This window comes from Tiliqua scincoides, chromosome 1 (genome assembly GCF_035046505.1).
Source record: "Tiliqua scincoides isolate rTilSci1 chromosome 1, rTilSci1.hap2, whole genome shotgun sequence".
In the NCBI taxonomy this organism is placed as follows: domain Eukaryota; kingdom Metazoa; phylum Chordata; class Lepidosauria; order Squamata; family Scincidae; genus Tiliqua; species Tiliqua scincoides.
Genome location: NC_089821.1, coordinates 278,998,058 through 279,018,651, shown reverse-complemented (window position 1 = coordinate 279,018,651; position 20,594 = coordinate 278,998,058). Strand labels below are relative to the sequence as shown.

Sequence of the window (20,594 nt, the reverse complement as noted above, 5' to 3'; positions counted from 1 at the left end):
TCCCCTTGGACCAAGGCTGGCCGATTTATGAATGTCAAGGGGTGTGACCATAATGGTGATTGGGTAGTAATGTTTCCCTTCGCCAAGTAGCAGCTTGTTTAACCACATACAAGCAGCATGTTGATGCACATAGCCTAATCTGCCTAGTGAGTTTCACCCCCCCCCCCCCAAAAAAAAACACTGAGTCATGACCCACTGGTGGATCCCAATCCACAGAGTTTGGATATTCATTTTGAAGTTCTTGGTTCAAATCTCACCTCTGGCAAGAACGTATTGAGCAGCCTGCACCAAGTCAACACTGCTGTAAAAATAGATGCTGTCTGTAGTAAACATCCCTGGGAAGCAGACACTTAAAAACCCATCTTCTTCATATACCTTGACAGAACAACTTCACATTCTCCAAAACAGTTGCTCCAAAATGCTCAACTTTAAGTTCTTCCCTGTATTTAGGCAAGCAGCAGCAAATTTATCATTTATTGTACTCCTGAGTGACTGCATGCTTGTCCCAGCCCTAAGTGATCCTGAATATATATGGGGGTCATGGTGCGATACCACCTGCGTGAAGGAACAGGGAAAGGAAAGACCCACACTCTGTGCGTCACAGGGACATTGCCCAAAATGGTATTCCCATGAAACGCCCTTCATCGTCTCCCCTATAAAATTTAGGCAGCTGTGGCACAACCTGGAATGCCACCCAATGCTGCCTCGGGTCTGCTGCCTCTGCACAGTTACAAAAAAACAAAGCAGCCGCCTACTCCTTGCATAGTATCTTCAACTGCAGAAGTGCAGGACTCCGGTTTGATTCAATGGAAAAGAGCTCCTTCGTTAACACAGTCCCTGTAAATCAAACCAGAAGTCCTGCTTGTGTTTGAAGACACCCTGCCTGGAGCAAGCTAAGGAGGTGGGCAGTTTCACGTCAAATCACATTTAGCAGGTGGAAAGTAGATCTGTGCAGGTTGCCTACAAGGCAGACTGAAGGAAGGCGGCAGCAGACTCGGGATGAAGGGCATCCCAAATCCATCACCCTCTCATTCCCCCCCCCCCCCGCAACCTGCCATTGACGCAACCCACATCATCTCGCCTAATGGATGGGCCACCCCTGTACTTAAGATCACTTACCCTCTGAAGGGTTCCTCACATTCATATCACAGTGGTAGCCACTGATGGGGAACAGAGGTGAAGAAACTCCCAACAGGATGACTTTATGAGATGGGGTAAAATTATTCTGTTACCCGGGAAAACTGGAATTGGGTTCTTGCTTGTTGCAAGTTGCTCTGACAGTCCTTTCTTGGGTAGAGATACAAATCAGTAGGTTTTGTAAATTTTATGGACAGATCTCTCGCAATATGAGCCATCCATGGCAATTCAGCATAGATTGCAACCCTAAACCCTTCCAGTGAAACTCATTTCGAATTATTTTCAGTTTGAAGCTATAGCCATGTGGCATACATTTTATAGTGGAATAAATTTTGAGGAAACCCAGGCCCGTGGGAAGGACTCACCCTGGGATGCCACCTGCTTCCATCTTGTTAGCCACTGTTACATCTGTAGACCACACATCGTACTGCCAACGCTTCTGTCCCAGGACTCCGCCCAATACGGCGCCACTGTGCACACCCACACGCATGTCCACACCTGTTTTGGTCTTCTCGCGCACATGGCTTTGAGGGAAAGAGTCAACAATAACAAACAGTGCTTCATCCCCATCTTGAAAAACAATCCACCACACAAAACACAGCATGCCATTCAGCATGACCTAGCCACTGCTGTAAGTGGTCAGATTCACACACCAGCAGCCAGAGGACACATACTCTGAGCACAATAAATTAGTGCATGGGATGGGACGGAAGTGGATTGGGGTAGAATGGAGTGAAAGGGGATGGAATAGGGAGGATATGGGGGCAGGGAGGAGGAAGGATCAAAGATGGGAATGGGGCACTATTGGAGACAGCTGTACCACTAATATCCCCTTTCCCAGCCCTGATCCCCCAATCCAGACCGACGAAGACTTGTGCCAGCAAAATTGCAGGCCAGTGCAGGCTAACCATGGGGCAAAGGAACAAAGGTTCCCTTACCCAAGGAGGCCTCCATGGCCCAAATTCCTCCTGCAGGATTCAGCATGCTCCTTGCTGGCATGGCTGCACTGCTGTGCAGGGAGTTACATAGGATTGTGCTGACTGCTATCCACTTAGTGAAAAGTAGGATATAAATCTGTTACATAAATTATCATCAACATCATCATCATCAACAAAAAGAGAATTTTTATGTAAAACTATTCAACCAAAAAGGTCAGAAAGTCATAGGGAAAATCAAATAACTAAATGGTTCCCCATTTATACTAACTTGCCTGGCTGGCAAAATTTATTCCAATTGCAAAATGTGAAAATTAGGTGGCCTGCTTTCCTGAGACAAAAGAAACTTGTGTTTGTGGCAATTCAAAAAAGTGCGAAGAAAGTAGCTCCCTTATCTCTCCGGTATCTCTAGAATTGGAGTGGTAGCTCCTTGTTTCAACACCTTTGAAACAAGTCAGCAAATCACCTTTAATTGCTATCCCCTTGGACTTTTTCACAAATGCATCCTGTCAGGATTAAAATTTTTCATCCTTGAGGCTTCGGTTCCTCATTTATTTTTGTTTTAGAAAACTGGAGGAGTAATTAGTTGGCAAGATATTGTTGGTTAGTAATTCTGTGGGTGGAAAAAAAAAAAAAAACCTGGAAGAGAGTTTTCTCTCCATCCAGAAGGGTCACCAGCCATGAAAGTTTGCAGTTCAAAACTAGTCATGATTTCAGGGTGAAATTTTGAACAGTGTTCCCTTATAGGCAAAGAATGACTATCTGCAGGTAACATGACTTGTCCCTGCTTTAATGTAAAGAACACTTTACTTGGATCAAGGAGCTCCACAAGTAGCATAAGCAACCCTTGCTGGATCTGGCCCAAGGGTTACTTGAACTCCTCTACCAAACAAAGCAATCCTATTGGGCAGTGGTTCTCAAACAGGGGTGTCGCAACACCCCAGTCTGAGGGCCCTGGACTCTGCCTCCATAAGGGGCAGGGGCGGGGGGAAGGCAGCAACACGATCCCCAGGATCGCATTGCTAAGGGGGGGGGCACAGGGACTGGCATGCACTTATCAGTACCTGCAGCAGCCTCCCAGGGGTGCAGGGAGCCCTGCATGACCCTCCGCAGGGCTCTCCAAGCAAACCAGAGGTGGGGCGCGATTGCTCCCCTTTCGTTTTCTAAAGCTTGGGAAGCCCTGCAGAGGGTGGCACAGGGCTCCCTGCACCCCCGGGAGGCCTGCTGCAGGAACTGGTATGTGCATGTCAGTCCCTGTACCCCCTTTAGTGACGTGATCCTGAGGATCACACCATGCCTTCCCCCCTCCCCCACAAGGACTTACAGCAGTTCTCCAGCTCCCTGGGAGTTTGAGAACGGCTGCTGTTGGGATATTTCCTGCCTGTATGAGATGCACACATAGTGAATGGACCAGCCAGGTCACTGGATGCAGGTCCAATAAACTTCACCAAAAGAGCACACATCACCAAAAAATGTGCCTTGGCGTTTAGCTGCCACAAAAACAATTCTTTGTGAAAAAGTCCCAGACAGAAGGTAAAAATGAACCCAGACTCAAAAAGCAAAGAATAAGATATAAAATAGCAGGGATGCGAGCAATGCTTACGAAATAGCCTCCACCATGGCGAGTCCCATCATGATGGAGCAAACAGCATGGTCTTCACGGTAGTCTGGCAGTCCACAGATGCAGTAGTAGCAGTCTCCTAGGATCTTGATCCTCAGCTGGTGGTACCTCTGCAAAGCATAAAATGTGCAAAGCCAGCATTTCAGGGCTGCCCAGAGACCTGCCTGCATCTCTTTAAATCCACTGCCAAATCAAATATACACCTCCCACTTGTTTTTCTTCTGGTCCTTCTATCTTTTCCCTCCATCCTTCAGTGAAAGAAGTCACACAGCTAGCTCAGGACCAAATCAATGGCAAATTTCCAGGTATAGCAAAAATCTTTTGACTGCAATCTGGTGACCATCCTTCAAGAGCCAGCACTGCTCCCCTGCCATTCAAAAACATATTACCACAAGCTCTCTTTTCAATTTTATATTTAGCTATACAGTCACTATGGGGAACATTTCTATATGGAAACTGGAAGCCATGGAACATAAGACCCAAACAATTACAGTCATGGACTATAAGCAGTTGGAACATAAGCCATGGAACATAAGACCCAAACAATTACAGTCATTATTCGCTAGGGTTAGGTTCCTGGAAAACCTAGTGCAGCAGTTTTCAAACTCTCAGGGAGAGTCTGCACTGCTGTAAGTTCTTACGGGGGCTGGGGGGAGGCTCCCCAGCCTGCAGAAAGTGAAAGTGGAGCGATCACGCTCCACCTCCGGAAAACCGGAATGGAGCGCAATTGCTCCACTTTCACTTTCTGCAGGCTGGGGAGCCCTGCAGGCGCTTGCACAGGGCTCCCCCGGGACGGCTGCTGAAGGGACTGGTGAGTGCATCCCAGTCCCTGCAGCCCCCCTGAGCCTCCTTGCCTTCTCGCTGCCCCACCTCTTAAGGGGGCAGAGGCCAGGGCCCTCAGGCTGGGGCGTCATGACGCCTCAGTTTGAAAACCACTGACCTAGTGAATACTAAATTAGTGGATACAGAATAATTGAGCCTATGGGAAAAACTGGGTTAGGTTCTGGGGACCTTCTTCACCATACACTTCATGAACCTGAATCTTAATCTGAAATCTATGGGCTGGGTGATAGCGAGGGCTTATCAACTTCTTCAACATCTAGTGCTTCCTTCTCCATGCTTGATATCCCTTGATGCATTTGAAGGTCATAGCAATGGCAATTTCTCTGTGCTGGCTATCCCTCAACTTGTTAATGGCTGCTGGCCCAACAACAAAGCCTCAGAGTTCAGCAGACGGTCCTCCTCCTCCTCCTCCTGTCTCTTGGCTCCTTCCCTGGGCTGGGCTTGCCCTAGCCCCAGAATAGCCCTCAGGTATCAGCCCTCAGGTAACTGAGCTCCCCCCACCCCACTCCCCCCCACCCCAAGTTCACTGCCACAGTACTCGTAGATAACGAGAACAAAGTCACAGATAAGGAGAGGTAGGTGACAATTCTGCCCCTCACAGATCAGCAAGTTCGCAGATAGCAAATTCACATATAAAGAGAACTGACTGCGCTTCATTAGAAGAAAACAAGGAGCATTAAGCTGGTCAAAAATCAGGGTCTTGGGGGCCCTTCAGCACTGAAAAAAGAAATTATTCAGGACTTCTCCTCCTAAATTTCTCTGCCTAAATGGGGCAGCCTGGGGCAACCTGAGGCAGCATACCAAATGCTGCTCTTTTTACCAGATGGTGTGCCAGTCTCTGTTGCTCTGATTGTACAGTGTTCCAGCTTAGCACTTCCCCCTCCTTGTTTCTTCTTTGTCCTCCTCTTCCTTTTCCAGTCCAGGGAGTGGAAGCAGAAGAAGGAGCAGTGGAGGCAAACAAGAGGGCAGGCATGGGCACTGCCCCACCAATCTGCAGCCTAAGGCAACCACTTCAGTTGGCCTAATGCAGGGGTGCCCAAACCACGGCCCTGGGGCCACTTGCAGCCCTCAAGACCTCTCAATGCGGCCCTCAGGGAGCTCCCAGTCTCCAATAAGCCTCTGGTTCTCTGAAGATTTGTTGGAGCCCACACTGGCCCAATGCAACTGCTCTCAGCGTGCAGGCGAATGTTTGACCTCTCGCGTGAGCTGTGGGATGAGGGCTCCCTCCACTGCTTGTTGTTTCATGTCGGTGATACTGTAGCAGCAGCAAAGGAAAGGTTAGCCTTGCTTTGTGCAAGGCCTTTTATAGGCCTTGAGCTATTGCAAGACCTTCATTCATTCATATAAGTTCATCTTTAATATATTCATTTATCTAAACATATGTAAATTTATTCAAATTTTAAATGTAAATTAATTCTTCCCCCCCCCCCCGGCCCCCAACAGTGTCAGAGAGACGATGTGGCCCTCCTGCTAAAAACTTTGGACACCCCTGGCCTAATGGATGGGCCAGTCTTGCTCTATTTCTGCAGCTTTGGAGATCACTTCTAGGTCTATTTGAATGACTATGAAAACTGGAAAGTGATGCACATAAAGGTGACAGTGGTCAAAATGACCTCACAAAATGCTGTTTAATATTTTAGTGAATCTTTATGCCTATAGGTGCGTAAACTATAACCTGTTACTTCACATCTAGTGAGAAAAGAACACAGATGGTGTTGACCCAATATTTTGTACTAAGTATATTTTCGAAACAGATGTATTTCTCAATTTTTCTTAATAACACCACAGAAGGTTCCAGGGTCAATAGTGTCCCTGAGGTCTACAAAAGCCCTTCTTAAAAACCTTAATTTGAAAACATTTTTAAAAGGAAAAAAATGGTAGTTTCTGGGTGGGGAGGGGGCAGTGATGGGGTGTGCCAAAAGTGGGAAAGAGCAGATCTCCAGCAGTGGCTACAGCTATATCCTATTCCTCTTCCCGGCCTTCATCCATCTCCCCAGATCGACTCTGACATGCGCCAGCAAAATATCTGGTACAGGACCAAGGAGACCCACTAGAGCAGTAGAGGTTGCCCTGGGATAAGGGAATGATTCCCTTACCTCTAGGAGGCCCCCAGGACTGCCCTCTGCAGCTAGCAGTGCATGCCACATTGGCGTGGCTGTATTGCCATTGAGGACTTAAGGGGGGAATCCAAACCTTGAGTTCGGCTGGCCCAAGTCCCTTGGGCCTGCCTGGGAGGGTCGCAAACATGCCGTAAAGCACATTTGCGCCTCCTCGAGGGGAAGCCAGGCCAGCACTCTGAGAAGTGCCAGCCTGCGGAGGCTGACAGAAGCCTCCGCGCCAGCTTTCCCTCCGCCACATGTGTCGGCCCGCCTGCACCAACACAAGTGAAAAAGGTAGGCGTGGGGGGGGCAGAGAGGAGAAGGGAGGGAGGCGTTGCTGGGCAGGGGGAGGGAGGGCAATGGGTAGCCCCGGGGGCGGGTGTGCGGGGAGGCCGGATCCCAACCCCAGTCCCCGAGGGGAACAGAGCGGCTTCAAGTCGCTCCACTCCTCGGACTTGTGCCACCTCAGGAAATGGCGCAAGTCCGAGGAGACCCATTGGGGCCAGCAGCCCTTACCTAGGGGTAAGGGGACAAGTTTACCCTTGCCTCTGGCTAAGCTGCTGCTGGCCACAATCCTGCACTGGATACAGCACAAGCCTCCTGGCTTGCCTGTTCCAGCACAAGCTAGGATTGGCGCCCTAAGTTAGATTGGGCCAAAAGTACTCCAATTCTAGTGAACAGAAATGTAATTTTGACAAATGTCCTTGTGCTAGTCAAAGTGGTTTTTAGGGTCCCATTTCTTTGGCTGCACGAAATTAAATTTTCTTTTAAATTGAAATATTGGAATTATTGAATATTCTCACAATTCATTTAGTATCTCAGTTCATTTAAAGAAAGCTACTTCCACACCGAATAACATTCATGAATCTTATTAAACAATGAGTAATTATTTCCCCAAAGAATACAGCCTTGATTAAATACAGAGGAAGGTAGCAATGACATTTTGCAGCACAATACTTTTTAAAAGTTTACTCCAGCCTGTGGGGGGGGGGAGCCCTGGTGCCAGCGCTTCCCTCCTTGCCCCTTTCTATGGGGCAAAAGAACCAGAAGGATAAAGCCAAGCACAGAGAGATTTCCCTGGAAGCCTCCTTGCCAGTTATGTGGAGAACTCCCAAAAAACTATCCAATAGCACAGTGGTTTGCAAGCTGCAGGACTGCTATGTAAGGGGAAAGCCTTCCAAGACACGGGCAGAGCCTGCTGTTCCATGCAGCACCATCTTATCTTTCGTTCCAACCATGTGTATTGGAATCGAGGAAAACCGGGCAAGGAGATTGCATGCAATGTCAGCAGTGGCCCCTTTTAGGGTTAAGGACTGGGCTTTAAGCAGAGGGTGTGCTGCACAGCTGCAGCCATTAGAGGTAATGAGGGCCCTCAGGCATAAAAGGAGTACCTGATGCAGGAGGGGTTTGTGGGTTTTAGTGGAGGAGGGAAAGGAGGCTGGCTGGACTGGCTGACTGGCTGACCGACCAACCGGCCGGCCGACCGACCGACTGGATTGCTAACTCACGGACTGTCTTACGGCTCTGCGTTCTGGACTGACCTTCTGGCTAACTGACTTACTGGCTATTGACTCACGGACTGACCCATGACTCTGCTAACAAACCAACGGATCAGCTAATGATGTACTGGACTTTTGGACTGATTATCTGGCTCACTAACTAACAGATTGCTGAGTGGTGGAAAGCTGCTGCTACTTACCTTGGAGAGCTGGGACCCTGCAGACTTACAGGCAAGCCATCTACTGATCACCTTCCTGCTGGTAAGGGCAGATCTGGCTATAGTCAAGTTGGGAGAACTAATTAGCCATAAAGTGGGCATGGGATCTCTAGGCAAAGCTCGGAACAGGGAACTTGGCAGAACAACATGTCAGGAAGTTGCTCCGGCCAGCTGCTTCCACCTAGAAATCTGGGTGCAGTGGCTGCTGGAGAAATGGAATGCAGAAGCAGATGGGTGGAGCAACTTCCTGATGGAACATAATATAAGATGGCGCAACGTGGAATGGTACGCTCTGTGCAAGATGGGGACTGTGTTTTGCAGGTACCATATCCGGTTAATGGGCTTGGGTTTGGGGCCTGCTGCAATAGCATGTAGCCAAGGATTTAGGAGGTTGGATAAGGATCTGAATAAGTCCATCCAATCACAGGGAGGTGAATTTTAAAAAATATTAAAAATAGGATGGGGGTAGATAGTTCGAGGACAAACATCACAAGCAGGCTTTGAAACTAGCTTGGGTGTTGGCAGTGCCCAGATGTGAAACTTAGCAAAAATGCAAGTCAGTGCTTACAGGCAAACTCACAAGCAAAATAATTCAATTAAATTTTGTTGTTTCCTAACTGTAGTTATGCCAGTATTCGTTCGAGGCATCCATTCCACTTCTTTAATCCTCACAGAGGTGGGTGAGAACTTGACCACACATAGAGAAGCTTTCTCTGAGGAAGCCAAGCCAGAACATACACAGGCATTGACCTCAAGCAACCAACATTCAGTGACAGCACTATCTTATCCTATTGGTTGTGTTATGGCCACCTGGGCATCCCTACCTGCCTTCTGACCTAGTCAGGTGGGCTCAGATGCCCACTGACTGGGCATGCCAATTCCAGCAAACGGGCCAGCTTATTGTTTTTAGAGAAAATAGATAAAAACAGAGAATTCACAAACCACTTGTTTGCTTGGCCAAGTGGTCTTTCTGCAATGGTGCAAATTTCAAAGTACCAACTGGGGAAAAATACGAAGGGGAGCAAAATTGTCACACAGGGATAAAACCTCCCAAGTATAAAAGTATTATCTTATCACTTTAAACAGGATTTAAACAATCCTCCATATAACCACAGGCAGGTAATCAAGAGGTAATGGGCAGACCTGCACCAATGTTCAACAGTTTTTATACCTGTCCATCATTATCCATCAAAATACAGATTTCAAACATCTGACATAAAAATAGTGCCCCGTCTCTATTTAATTAGGTTTCTGCAATGTCATTTGTGAGAGTCTTGATTGCTTTGATTCCCTGTGTATTTTCTTTATGGAGCCCAATAGAGGTATAACAAAGCAGCCCAATATAGGTATATTTTCAAATTTGAACAAAAATCTCAAAAGGAGATTCTGGATTGGAAACCTGTGAATTGTTGTTTTATTTCTGTATTATGTCTGGCAAACCCAGGTGCTTTATACAGAAAGTTAATTCATCTTCAGTATTGCTTTCCTGCCCATCAAAAAATATTCCATTTGAATAACCAGGGCCTATTAATGGAATCTTAGACCTGCTTTATGTGGGTGTTTTATTTGTATCTTGATTATTCTACTGGTGCTGTTTTTAAATGGCTAACAATGCTATTCACATCCTTAAATTCCAAACTGCGCAGAAGGTCTTTGAACTGTTGTTGTTGGCAACCTTCAGTCTCGAAAGTCTATGGTATCGCGCTCTGAATGGTGGTTCTGGAACAGCGTCTAGTGTGCTTGAAAAGGCCAATTTGGGAGTGACAATCCCTTCCACACTGGGAGCAAGTGCAGTCTGTCTCCCTGGCTATGGGCCTTCCTTCTTTGCCTCTGTCTGTTGGCCAAGTGTCTCTTCAAACTGGGAAAGGCCATGCTGCACAGCCTGCCTCCAAGCAGGCCGCTTAGAGGCCAGGGTTTCCCACTTGTTGAGGTCCACTCCTAAGGCCTTTGAACTATAGAGCAGGTAATTAATTAAGACCAGTTTCTCTGAAAAGCAAATCTGACCACAGCTTCTCCAGACATCAGATTTCATTATTTCAGATATCCAGCAACTCATGCAAACTACTTCCTCCCATCTATTAATAACTGTGTCTGAAAAATCAAACCTAAGGGTTAAACTACATGACAAGGAAGTAGCATATAACAAAGCCTCAGTGGACCCAATGAGCTCCTGTGGGAGAGTCACTTTCAGAGAGAGAAGGGAGGGGAGGGTGAGGAGGTGCCCACCTCTTCCCAAACAGCCTGTTTACCTCTGTGACTGCTTTTAACTCTGCTAGTTTTCCAGACCCATGTTTACTCCTTCCCCTTCTCTCATTATCCATTTCAAAGCACTCCTTCCTGGAGATACTTGGCAAAGGAGAAGGATCTGTCAGGGCTTAATTATAAAGTATTGTGTACTTTGCTCCAGAATAAGTGTGTGTGTATATCCTGGCAACAGGCTAAACAGCAAACTTACCGCTGCTAGTTTATCAAAGCGAGCGAAGAGCTCATTCAGAAGCTTCACCAATTCCTGGGCACTGCACAGAGATGACAGCTGCGTGAAACCAACTATGTCAGCAAAGAGGATACTGGAAAAAGAAAAGCCATATGAATGAGAGAAGTTCAGATAGTGGATTCAGGTGCTAGATGCAGCTGAAAGACAAGAGAGACAGTACTGCCCAATGGCTAGACCAGAGATGTCAAACTCATTCATACAGAGGGACAAAGTTGCATTCATGGTGTCTGCTGAGCGCCGGAAGTGACATCATTAAGCAGAAAGTGACATACCTGTTCTGGGACAAATTAGATCTCCCCCAATCAACATTTATCTGTGAAAGCCTTCTGTGTGGGACCTGACGCAGAATTCAGTATCCCAAGAATTTCAATCATATTCTTTTTCAGTGCAGGCTCCTAACCCTTATGCGACTCCAGAGATGAGGCTGAGAGCAAGTGCCTGAAAAATCTCAGGTGGGCTATCCAAATGTTTCACTTCAGAGAAAGTCTGTCCCACTTCAGCTCCACCAAAACCACTATGGAATGGTAGGCTCAGTTAAGTTTACTGACTTCAATGTGACTGATTTTATCTGAATTGGGGCCCCAGTTGCTAAGGAAGTGAGGCTTCAGTGTTCTGGAAAGCTTCCAATTCCCCCACCACTACACAAAAGGAGAACATGTGCAACTTGACTTCATTTTCATGAGGAGCTAGTCAACACAGGAGAGGGACAGCCCAATTCTGAGCTGCCCAGAGTGCGGGGCTGCTGCGGAGTCAAAAATGGCTGCTGCAACATCCAATGCGCAACTGGGCAGCTGCTGGTGATACCTTGGGAGAAGGGGACATTCGTCCCCTTCCCCTGGTTACAGAAAGTAGCCTCACAATGGGGCTACTCAATTCTGCAGCAACCCTAGGGCTGGCACAGAATCAAAGAGCTCTGTGTGGGTAGGTACAGTCTGAGATTTGCTGGCTGCTCATTATGAGGACCGGGTTTTTTTCTGTCCATGGATGGCAGATTTTTCACCTACCCCAGACTGGTGAAGGAAGGTATAGTCGGTAGGTTTCATGCATTAAAATTGGTCACTGTGTTTAATAAATTAACACAAACTTAACCCAATTGCAATCTGGTGTCTTCGCCAGGTGTGGGGTGTGAGGGTAAATACAATGCTAGTTGCAGGGAGGTGGCAGCAAGATGCAAGTATCTTGTGTGTGCTCCCCTGAGGCATCTTGTGGGCTACTGCGAGATACAGGAAGCTGGACTAGATGGGCCCTGGACCCGATTCAGCAGGGCTCTTCTTATGCTCTTAACAGCCCAGGATGGGCGGATGCCTTGCCCTGGGAGGTGGGTGGGGAGGTTGTGGTGCCTGATGAGGCAGATTAAAGCCCATACCTGAGATGAGGAGGTGGCTGGCTCTTGATTTGGGAGTTGAGGAGGGGTCCTTGGTTTGATGTCTAGGCACATGACCCTTCAGGAAGGCAACTGAGCTCGCCCAGTAACTAGAGGACCAGGGTGAGAGAACCCCGCTCTGTGCCATTGCTCTGAAGTGACATTTGCGTGACCCAGCTTTGGGGAGACTGGCCATACCTCTCCTAAGGACTGTGTGGGAGAGGGGCAAGATGCTTGCCCCTCTGCCCTGCCCCTCACAGCCATGAAAGTATTTAGGATTTATGCTACTCTGCATCTTATGCAAAGTTCTTCCCTTTTCCTTCCAAGACTTTCTAGATTGTGAGCCCGTGGGAAGAAACCTGTTCATTTTTGTACAGTTTAGAGCTTTTATAAATAATGAATTATGATTTCAGAAACATGAATTCAGGGCCTATCATTGTTGTGTTAACTCGCATACTAAACTGGAGGCAGTCACTCTATCTTAGCCTCAGTTCCTCTTCTGAAAACCATGTGATTCTTCTGTTTTCCCTCCCTCCACCACTTCCTCGATTTGCTGAGCTCAGGATGAAAGGCTTCTGCCTTCTCAGAAAGCAAAATCTGTCAGAGTACAGGTAGAGGTTTTCTCATAGGGGCAGCACATGAATGGAACTACTACCCCCCACACGCAAGATGTCATGCTCCTTACCTGACATTCTCATGACGGTACATGTACATGGTGTTAAACTGCTGCATCTCTTTCTGGCTTGGATCCTTCTTCATATCCTTCAACATCTCATCTGCTACATGCTTGGGCAAAATTGAAAGCATCAGCCCTTCCTGAGGTAGGGAGACAAAGAGAAAAGCAATTGAAGGGGTGAGGAACAGTTAATGGCAGGGCTATATGGGCACTTGGGGTATGCGTCACATCCCCTTAGAAGTGCACTGTTACTGTCAGATGGATGTTCCCCTTCCGGGGGCAAGTGAGCAACTAAATGGCCTTCAACAGTTCAGTAGCAACATTCATGATTTGCATGCAGAATGTTCCCAGTTCCATTCCTTGTATCCCCATCAAAAAAAGACACCAGGTGGCTGGGAGTAATTTAAGAAATAATGGGGAGCAAACTGGGGCTTGATTAGGGAGGGCTGAATTCAATTTCATGTGAAATAACTTGTTTTATTGGGTCACACCAGAGGAGGGCCCGTCAGCCACTCTGCAGCTCAACAAAGGGAGAGGAAGAAAATGCAACTCCATGTTCACGCTTTTGCATGCAGAAATTCCCTGGCAGCATCTCCCAGTACAGCTGGGGGGAAAAAAAAGCCCTGCTGCCAGCCAGTGAAGGCAGCCCTGAGCTAGATTAGGAGTGTCCAAAGTTTTCGGCAGGAGGGCCACATCATCTCTCAGACACTGTGTTGAGGGCTGGGGGGGGGGGAAGAATTAATTTACATTTAAAATTTGAATAGATTTACATATTTTTACATAAATGAATATATTAAAGATGAACTTGTATGAATGAATGAAGGTCTTGCAATAGCTCAAGGCCTATAAAAGGCCTTGCACAAAGCAAGGCCGGCTTTTTCTTTGCTGCCGATACTGCATCACAGACGTGAAACAGCAAACAGTGGAGGGAGCCCTCATCCCACAGCTCACATGAGAGGTCAAACAGTCACCCTCGTGCTGAGAGCAGTTGTGTTGGGGCAGTGTGGGCTCCAACAAATCTCCAGAGGGCCAGAGGCTCATTGGAGACTGGGAGCTCCCTGAGGGCTGCATTGAGAGGCCTCAAGGGCCACGAGTGGCCCCAGGGCCAGGGTTTGGGCACCCCTGAGCTAGATGGACCAGTTGTCTCACCAGTATAAGACACATTCTATGTTAATAGTCCTTTTCACCAACTTGTACAGCCCACTAGCCACCCAGCCCTTACCTCTTGGACAGGGGTGCCCAAACCCTGGCCCAGGGGCCACTTGTGGCCCTCAGGGACTCCCAATCTGGCCCACAGGGAGCCCCCAGTCTCCAATGAGTCTCTGGCCCTCTGGAGACTTGCTGGAGCCCATACTGGCCCAATGCTCTCAGTGTGAGGGCGACTGTTTACCCTCTCAAGTGAGCTGTGGGACAAGGGCTCCCTCCAGTGCTTGCTTTTTCACGCCTGTGATGCAGCAGCAGCAGCAAAGGAAAGGCTGGCCTTGCTTTGTGCAAGGCCTTTTATAGGCCTTGAGCTATTGCGTGATCTCCATTCATTCATATGTTCCATCTCTAATATATTCACTTATGGAAATTTATTCAAATTTGAAATGTAATTTTTTTTCCCCTGATCCCCAACAGTGTCTGAGAGATGATGTGGCCCTCCTGTCAAAATGTTTGGACACCCCTGCTCTTGGACATCCATCAACCACAAGCCTAAACAGGATGGAGAGCAGAAAAGACCCATCAGCTGGTTTCTTCTGACAGCTCTTCAGCTTGGCTTAATTCACTTCTCTTTTCTTCTCCTCTCCTTTCCTTCCTGTGTCCTGTCTTCACCTTTAGCTTGAAGGTCTCCATGATTTTCAAATTTTGTACAGAACTGACCAATTTTAGGCACAATGATAACATTAACTGCCATACCAATATCAAAGAATCAGTATATACTAATGGGAGTCTATCACCTATTAAAAGTTATAACATTATCTGTGAGTTCTCTCTGGCCTACAGCAGCTGCTAGATTCCCTTAATGTTCAATTTTAAATATAAAAAGTCGCATTTTTATGTGACTCTCCTCATTTCTTCCTCTGACTATTGTTGTTTTTCTTATCCCGCCCCCCCCAAATATTATGTGTTAAATCTTTTTTTGGGCACAGACTAATTGTTAACTCTCCCTTCCCCCTCCCCATAATCCCTAGCACGTATGCACTGTTGAAACAGACGCCTGCGTTGGCTTGGTCATGTCGTGAGAATGGATGATGGCTGGATCCCAAAGGATCTCCTCTATGGAGAACTCATGCAAGGAAAGCACCCTACAGGTAGACCACAGCTGCGATACAAGGACATCTGCAAGAGGGATCTGAAGGCCTTAGGAGTGGACCTCAACAAGTGGGAAACCCTGGCCTCTGAGCGGCCCACTTGGAGGCAGGCTGTGCAGCATGGCCTTTCCCAGTTTGAAGAGACACTTGGCCAACAGACTGAGGCAAAGAGGCAAAGAAGGAAGGCCCATAGCCAGGGAGACAGACCAGGGACAGACTGCACTTGCTCCCAGTGTGGAAGGGATTGTCACTCCCAAATTGGCCTTTTCAGGCACACTAGACGCTGTTCCAGAACCACCTTTCAGAGCGCGATACCATAGTCTTTTGAGACTGAAGGTTGCCAACAGTCTTCTCCCCTCCCCTAAGTAGAAAGCAGTTAGCGCCTCTCTGAGTGCTGAAAGGCTGGCATAAATATGCTAGCATGTCTTGGGAATCTTAGCATGGAGTAAGTTATCAGCATGTATGATTTTTTGGAAGTAATTTTTCAGATAGCATAAGTGGATTCAATTGGGGATGGTACCTTTAAGGGCACAATCCTAACCCCTTATGTCAGTGCTTTCCAGAACTGACATAAGGGCAATGCAGCTCTGAGGTAAGGGAACAAACATTCCCTTGCTTTGAGGAGGCCTCTGTGAGTGACACCCAACTGCAGGATGCAGCACACGTCCCACTGGCACAGCTATGCCAGTGCTGGAAAGCACCAGCATAAAGGGTTAGGATTGTGCCCTAAGTAATATCCAATGTGTGCCTCAAGGGAACAGCTAATGTACATTGAGAAATATACATTACTGTACACTTCTGTACTGTATATTACTATACCTGTATGTCTTTTACAGTAATTAAAGGATACCATAGTCTTTCGAGACTGAAGGTTGCCAATACAATAAAAGTTCTTTCACACCATTAAGTGAGGCTGGATTGTGTTTTGATTCTCTATCTCCTATTTAGCATAAGCCATATTTTGCCATTACACCTGAACTGGAAAAATATGGCATGGTGTGCCAGGTTCAGAGGTGGTACTACCATCCACTTGCTGGGAAGCAATATCAGGGAGGCCCATTTGCGCTTGGCTGGCTGATGCAGGAAACAGAATGCTGGTCTAGATAGCCTTGAGCCTGATCCAGCAAGGTTCTTCAGAATATATAGTTTATACGAAGCATGTGCTCTGTGACTGAGCTATGCCTCCCCATCTGAGGCCAAACTCCTACACCAACACACCCTACACCTCTCCAAACCTTAGAGTGAGCCACTCATGCAAACAGCTTACTGTGTGGAGTTGCACTCTGTCTTTCCCTGTCAAGCTACCACCCCACAGTTGTTTGCATATATGAATCAATCCCAAAATGCAGTGCACCAGGGAATTTCAGAATAGCTATCACAGCCCATACAATTTTATTTTTAACAATCAAGGAGCAAGTGACTAAATATAGTACACAGGCCCCCAACAGTGCTGCTGCTAAAATGTTTTGACAGGATCATCCCACTGTACTCCTCTGTGTACTGTTTCATACTCCTCTGTGAGTATGAAACAAGGAAACCAATGTTCAATAAAAAACACTATCCAGGATTAAACTTTGCAGAAACCCAACCCCTACAGAACTCCAACCACCATTTCAAAAAAATGAGAACTCTGTTAACAATAGATTATAAAAAGGCAGAATCTGGATGCTTCTGTTTACTTAAAGTACTTCTGATTCATGGCTGCACCTCAGGAAACCACAAGGCTCTAAAACAGGGGTGTCCAAACCCCAGCCCTGGGGCCACATGTGGCCCTCGAGGCCTCTCAATGCGGCCCTCAGGGAGCCCCCAGTCTCCAATGAGTCTCTGGCCCTCCAGAGATTTGTTGGAGCCCACACTGGCCCAACGCAACTGCTCTCAGCATGAGGGCGACTGTTTGACCTCTTGTGTGAGCTGTGGGATGTAGGCTTCCTCCACTGCTTGCTGTTTCACATCTGTGATGTAGCAGCAAAGAAAGGCCAGCCTTGCTTTGTGCAAGACCTTTTATAGGTCTTGGGTCATTTCAAGACCTTCATTCATTCATACAAGTTCAACTTTAATATATTCATTTATGTAAACTTATGTAAATTTATTCAACTTTTAAATGTAAATTAATTCTTTTTTCCCCTGGCCCCCGACACAGTGTCAGAGAGATGATGTGGCCCTCCTGCCAAAAACTTTAGACACCCCTGCTCTAGAACAATGTTCCAGGGAGACCTGACGGGGATTAAAAGAGGAGTCACTGCTTTTGGTAAGTAAACCAAATGGATCCATACACCATGGGAAAGAATACCTTTCTTGAATCACTTCCAGTTCTAAGACAATTGATGCTTCTCCATTGTTCCACTCGGGGCCAAAAGAGGCAATCTTTGTGAAATACATGAGCAGGACTCCTAATATTTCTATTTTTAGTTAAAAGTAGTCATAGGAAATCCTGGACTAGATTGGGAGGGGGAACAGTGTCTAGAAAACGCTCTAGACCTTGAGTAGGGCTTGAGACCTTGAGTCAGGCTTGAGAAAAACTTGAGTAGGGCTCTGTGACTGCCTTCCCCACTACAGGATGCAGTGCACACCCCATTGGCACAGGTGCATCAGTGCTGGAAAGTTGGATAGGACTGGATCCATAAGCAGGCACAACACAGGCCATGTTAATGGAGTAAATAGAAGGTAGGGGAAATTAGCCTGGGAAAAGGGTGCAAGGAAAAGTTTATTTTTTTCCAGTGCTTCCCCCAAAGCTGGTTGTCTAATAAAAAATTGATTGGTTCTAACAAACCATCGATACACTGGAAGATCTGAATTTCCTATAGCTCCTATAGGTCCTTGGCTAACAGAAAGGATGGAAGTTTACAATACTTGGGCTGAGTCTGACCAAACTGACTGGTCCACATAAGGCAGGGGGGTTTGCCTGCATTTAACACCTCACCTTTCTTTTTCTGAACCTATCTAAGTTGTCAGATCATCCTTATTAAAACCAGAGCATAAACTTATCCCCACTACATTCTCTCTAAGTAACACCCAGAACGATGTGAGGAGTGTCAGCACTTTCAACAGCAAACATCACTGAGTCTTAGCTCCTGACAGAATTTCAGTCACTCCCCATCACCTGCCAAGAGCATTAGTAGTTGCTTTGTAGGGTGCTTGAAGCATCCCAGTTGCCCATCATGGACAACCACTCTAATGCTCTGCAACAGTCACACATTAAAAAGTCATACATTTTTGGGCTGCACCAAGCCCAGAAAAGGGGGAGACTCAATTCAGCTGCAATCTCACTACATTATGCATGTGGCTGGTACAGAATTCTGCGCTAGAATATCCCCCAATGCAAAACACCGCAGATACTCGCCTATAAGTCGACACCACAGATAAGCCGAGGGCAGGTTTTGAGCCAACTATCATGGAATTTTCTATGACCCTCGGATAAGTCGGGGGTTAAACTTAGGGGGGTGTCTGACTATAGTTTTGTCTGATTTTACCCAAGGCCAGATCCTGAAAAATAACCTACCGCTAATTGTTACCTAAGAACTGTAGTCTCTAATTTATTAAAAACATAGTAAAAGATCATAAGATACATTTTTATTCTTTTTTAAATTCTGGTCTTCACCACCTTTTTGTAAACACAGAGTAAGTGCACTGTAAACTACATACCAGTAAAACAGTGGTTCCCAACCTGGTATTCACGTACTCCCAGGGACACTCAACAGGACCTTTAGGGGTACTTGAAAAAGAATGGCAGAAAAAGGCAGGCCGTGCTCCAGAATGCTTTGCAAGACAGAAATGCCTTGCAAGGATCAGCAAGGCAGAAAGGGAGGTAGCTAGTTTGTTGCAAGGTCAGCAGCAAAGTTCAAAAGCAAACTCAGTAGGCAAGAGTGGTGATCGTTTGCAAGCTTTATGCGTTGCCAGCAACGGGCTTCTCAGGGACTCTTGTCCAAAAGGCGAGAGCAATGGCAGCTATGTGGGAACTCCCAGAACTCTCAGAGAAAAGCAATGTTCCAGTGTGAACCTCTTGCTTATATAGCATTTTGGCTTCTTTGTCTGAGGAGCCTTACATTTCATTGGCTTAGTGTGTGACATCAGAGATGGAGTCTTTCTCAGGGTTGGTCAGTTTCAAGTTACAAGTTCCAAAAAGGCGAATACATACATATTTCGAAAACCACTAGGTAGCACTGTTTACTCATTTATTACAGTACTAGGTTTTGATATGTCTTTTGCAATTACCCCCTGACCTTCACAAGAGCCACCTGCTTATCTATTCAACATTCTTTCTGTCTGGGCTTATTAATCACTGTGAGTCTTCTGCTAACCTATGTTTCAACCTTATAGTTGGCAACCTTCAGTCTCGAAAGACTATGGTATCGCGCTCTGAAAGGTGGTTCTGGAACAGCGTCTAGTGTGGCTGAAAAGGCCGATTCGGGAGTGACAATCCCTTCCACACTGGGAGCAAGTGCAGTCTGTCCCTGGCCTGTCTCCCTGGCTATGGGCCTTCCTTCTTTGCCTCTTAGCCTCAGACTGTTGGCCAAGTGTCTCTTCAAACTGGGAAAGGCCATGTTGCACAGCCTGCCTCCAAGCGGGCTGCTCAGAGGCCAGGGTTTCCCACTTGTTGAGGTCCACTCCTAAGGCCTTCAGATCCCTCTTGCAGATGTCCTTGTTTCGCAGCTGTGGTCTACCTGTAAAGCGCTTTCCTTGCACGAGTTCTCCATAGAGAAGATCCTTTGGGATCCGGCCATCATCCATTCTCACGACATGACCGAGCCAACGCAGGCGTCTCTGTTTCAGTAGTGAATACATGCTAGGGATTCCAGCACGTTCCAGGACTGTGTTGTTTGGAACTTTGTCCTGCCAGGTGATGCCGAGAATACGTCGGAGGCAGCGCATGTGGAAAGCATTCAGTTTCCTCTCCTGTTGTGAGTGAAGAGTCCATGACTCGCTGCAGTACAGAAGTGTACTCAGGACGCAAGCTCTGTAGACCTGGATCTTGGTATGTTCCGTCAGCTTCTTGTTGGACCAGACTCTCTTTGTGAGTCTGGAAAACGTGGTAGCTGCTTTACCGATGCGTTTGTTTAGCTCGGTATCGAGAGAAAGAGTGTCGGAGATCGTTGAGCCAAGGTACACAAAGTCATGGACAACCTCCAGTTCATGCGCAGAGATTGTAATGCAGGGAGGTGAGTCCACATCCTGAACCATGACCTGTGTTTTCTTCAGGCTGATTGTCAGTCCAAAATCTTGACAGGCCTTGCTAAAATGATCCATGAGCTGCTGGAGATCTTTGGCAGAGTGGGTAGTGATAGCTGCATCATCGGCAGAGGAAGTCACGCAGACATTTCAGCTGGACTTTGGACTTTGCTCTCAGTCTGGAGAGGTTGAAGAGCTTTCCATCTGATCTGGTCCGGAGATAGATGCCTTCTGTTGTAGTTCCAAAGG

At 47.0% G+C, this 20,594-nt stretch overlaps 1 protein-coding gene across 2 annotated transcripts in view; it reads right to left on the bottom strand.

Annotated features, from left to right (window-relative positions):
• Positions 1–20,594, bottom strand: part of ADCY3 (adenylate cyclase 3) — an 84,163-nt gene that overhangs the window by 23,066 nt on the left and 40,503 nt on the right. For both annotated transcript variants that reach the window (XM_066626625.1, XM_066626635.1), the window contains exons 4-7: positions 12,895–13,025; positions 10,808–10,919; positions 3,676–3,803; positions 1,503–1,661 (exon numbers count right to left, since the gene is read on the bottom strand). In XM_066626625.1, coding sequence (XP_066482722.1) covers positions 1,503–1,661; positions 3,676–3,803; positions 10,808–10,919; positions 12,895–13,025 — 530 coding nt within the window. The remainder of the gene's footprint in view (positions 1–1,502; positions 1,662–3,675; positions 3,804–10,807; positions 10,920–12,894; positions 13,026–20,594) is intronic.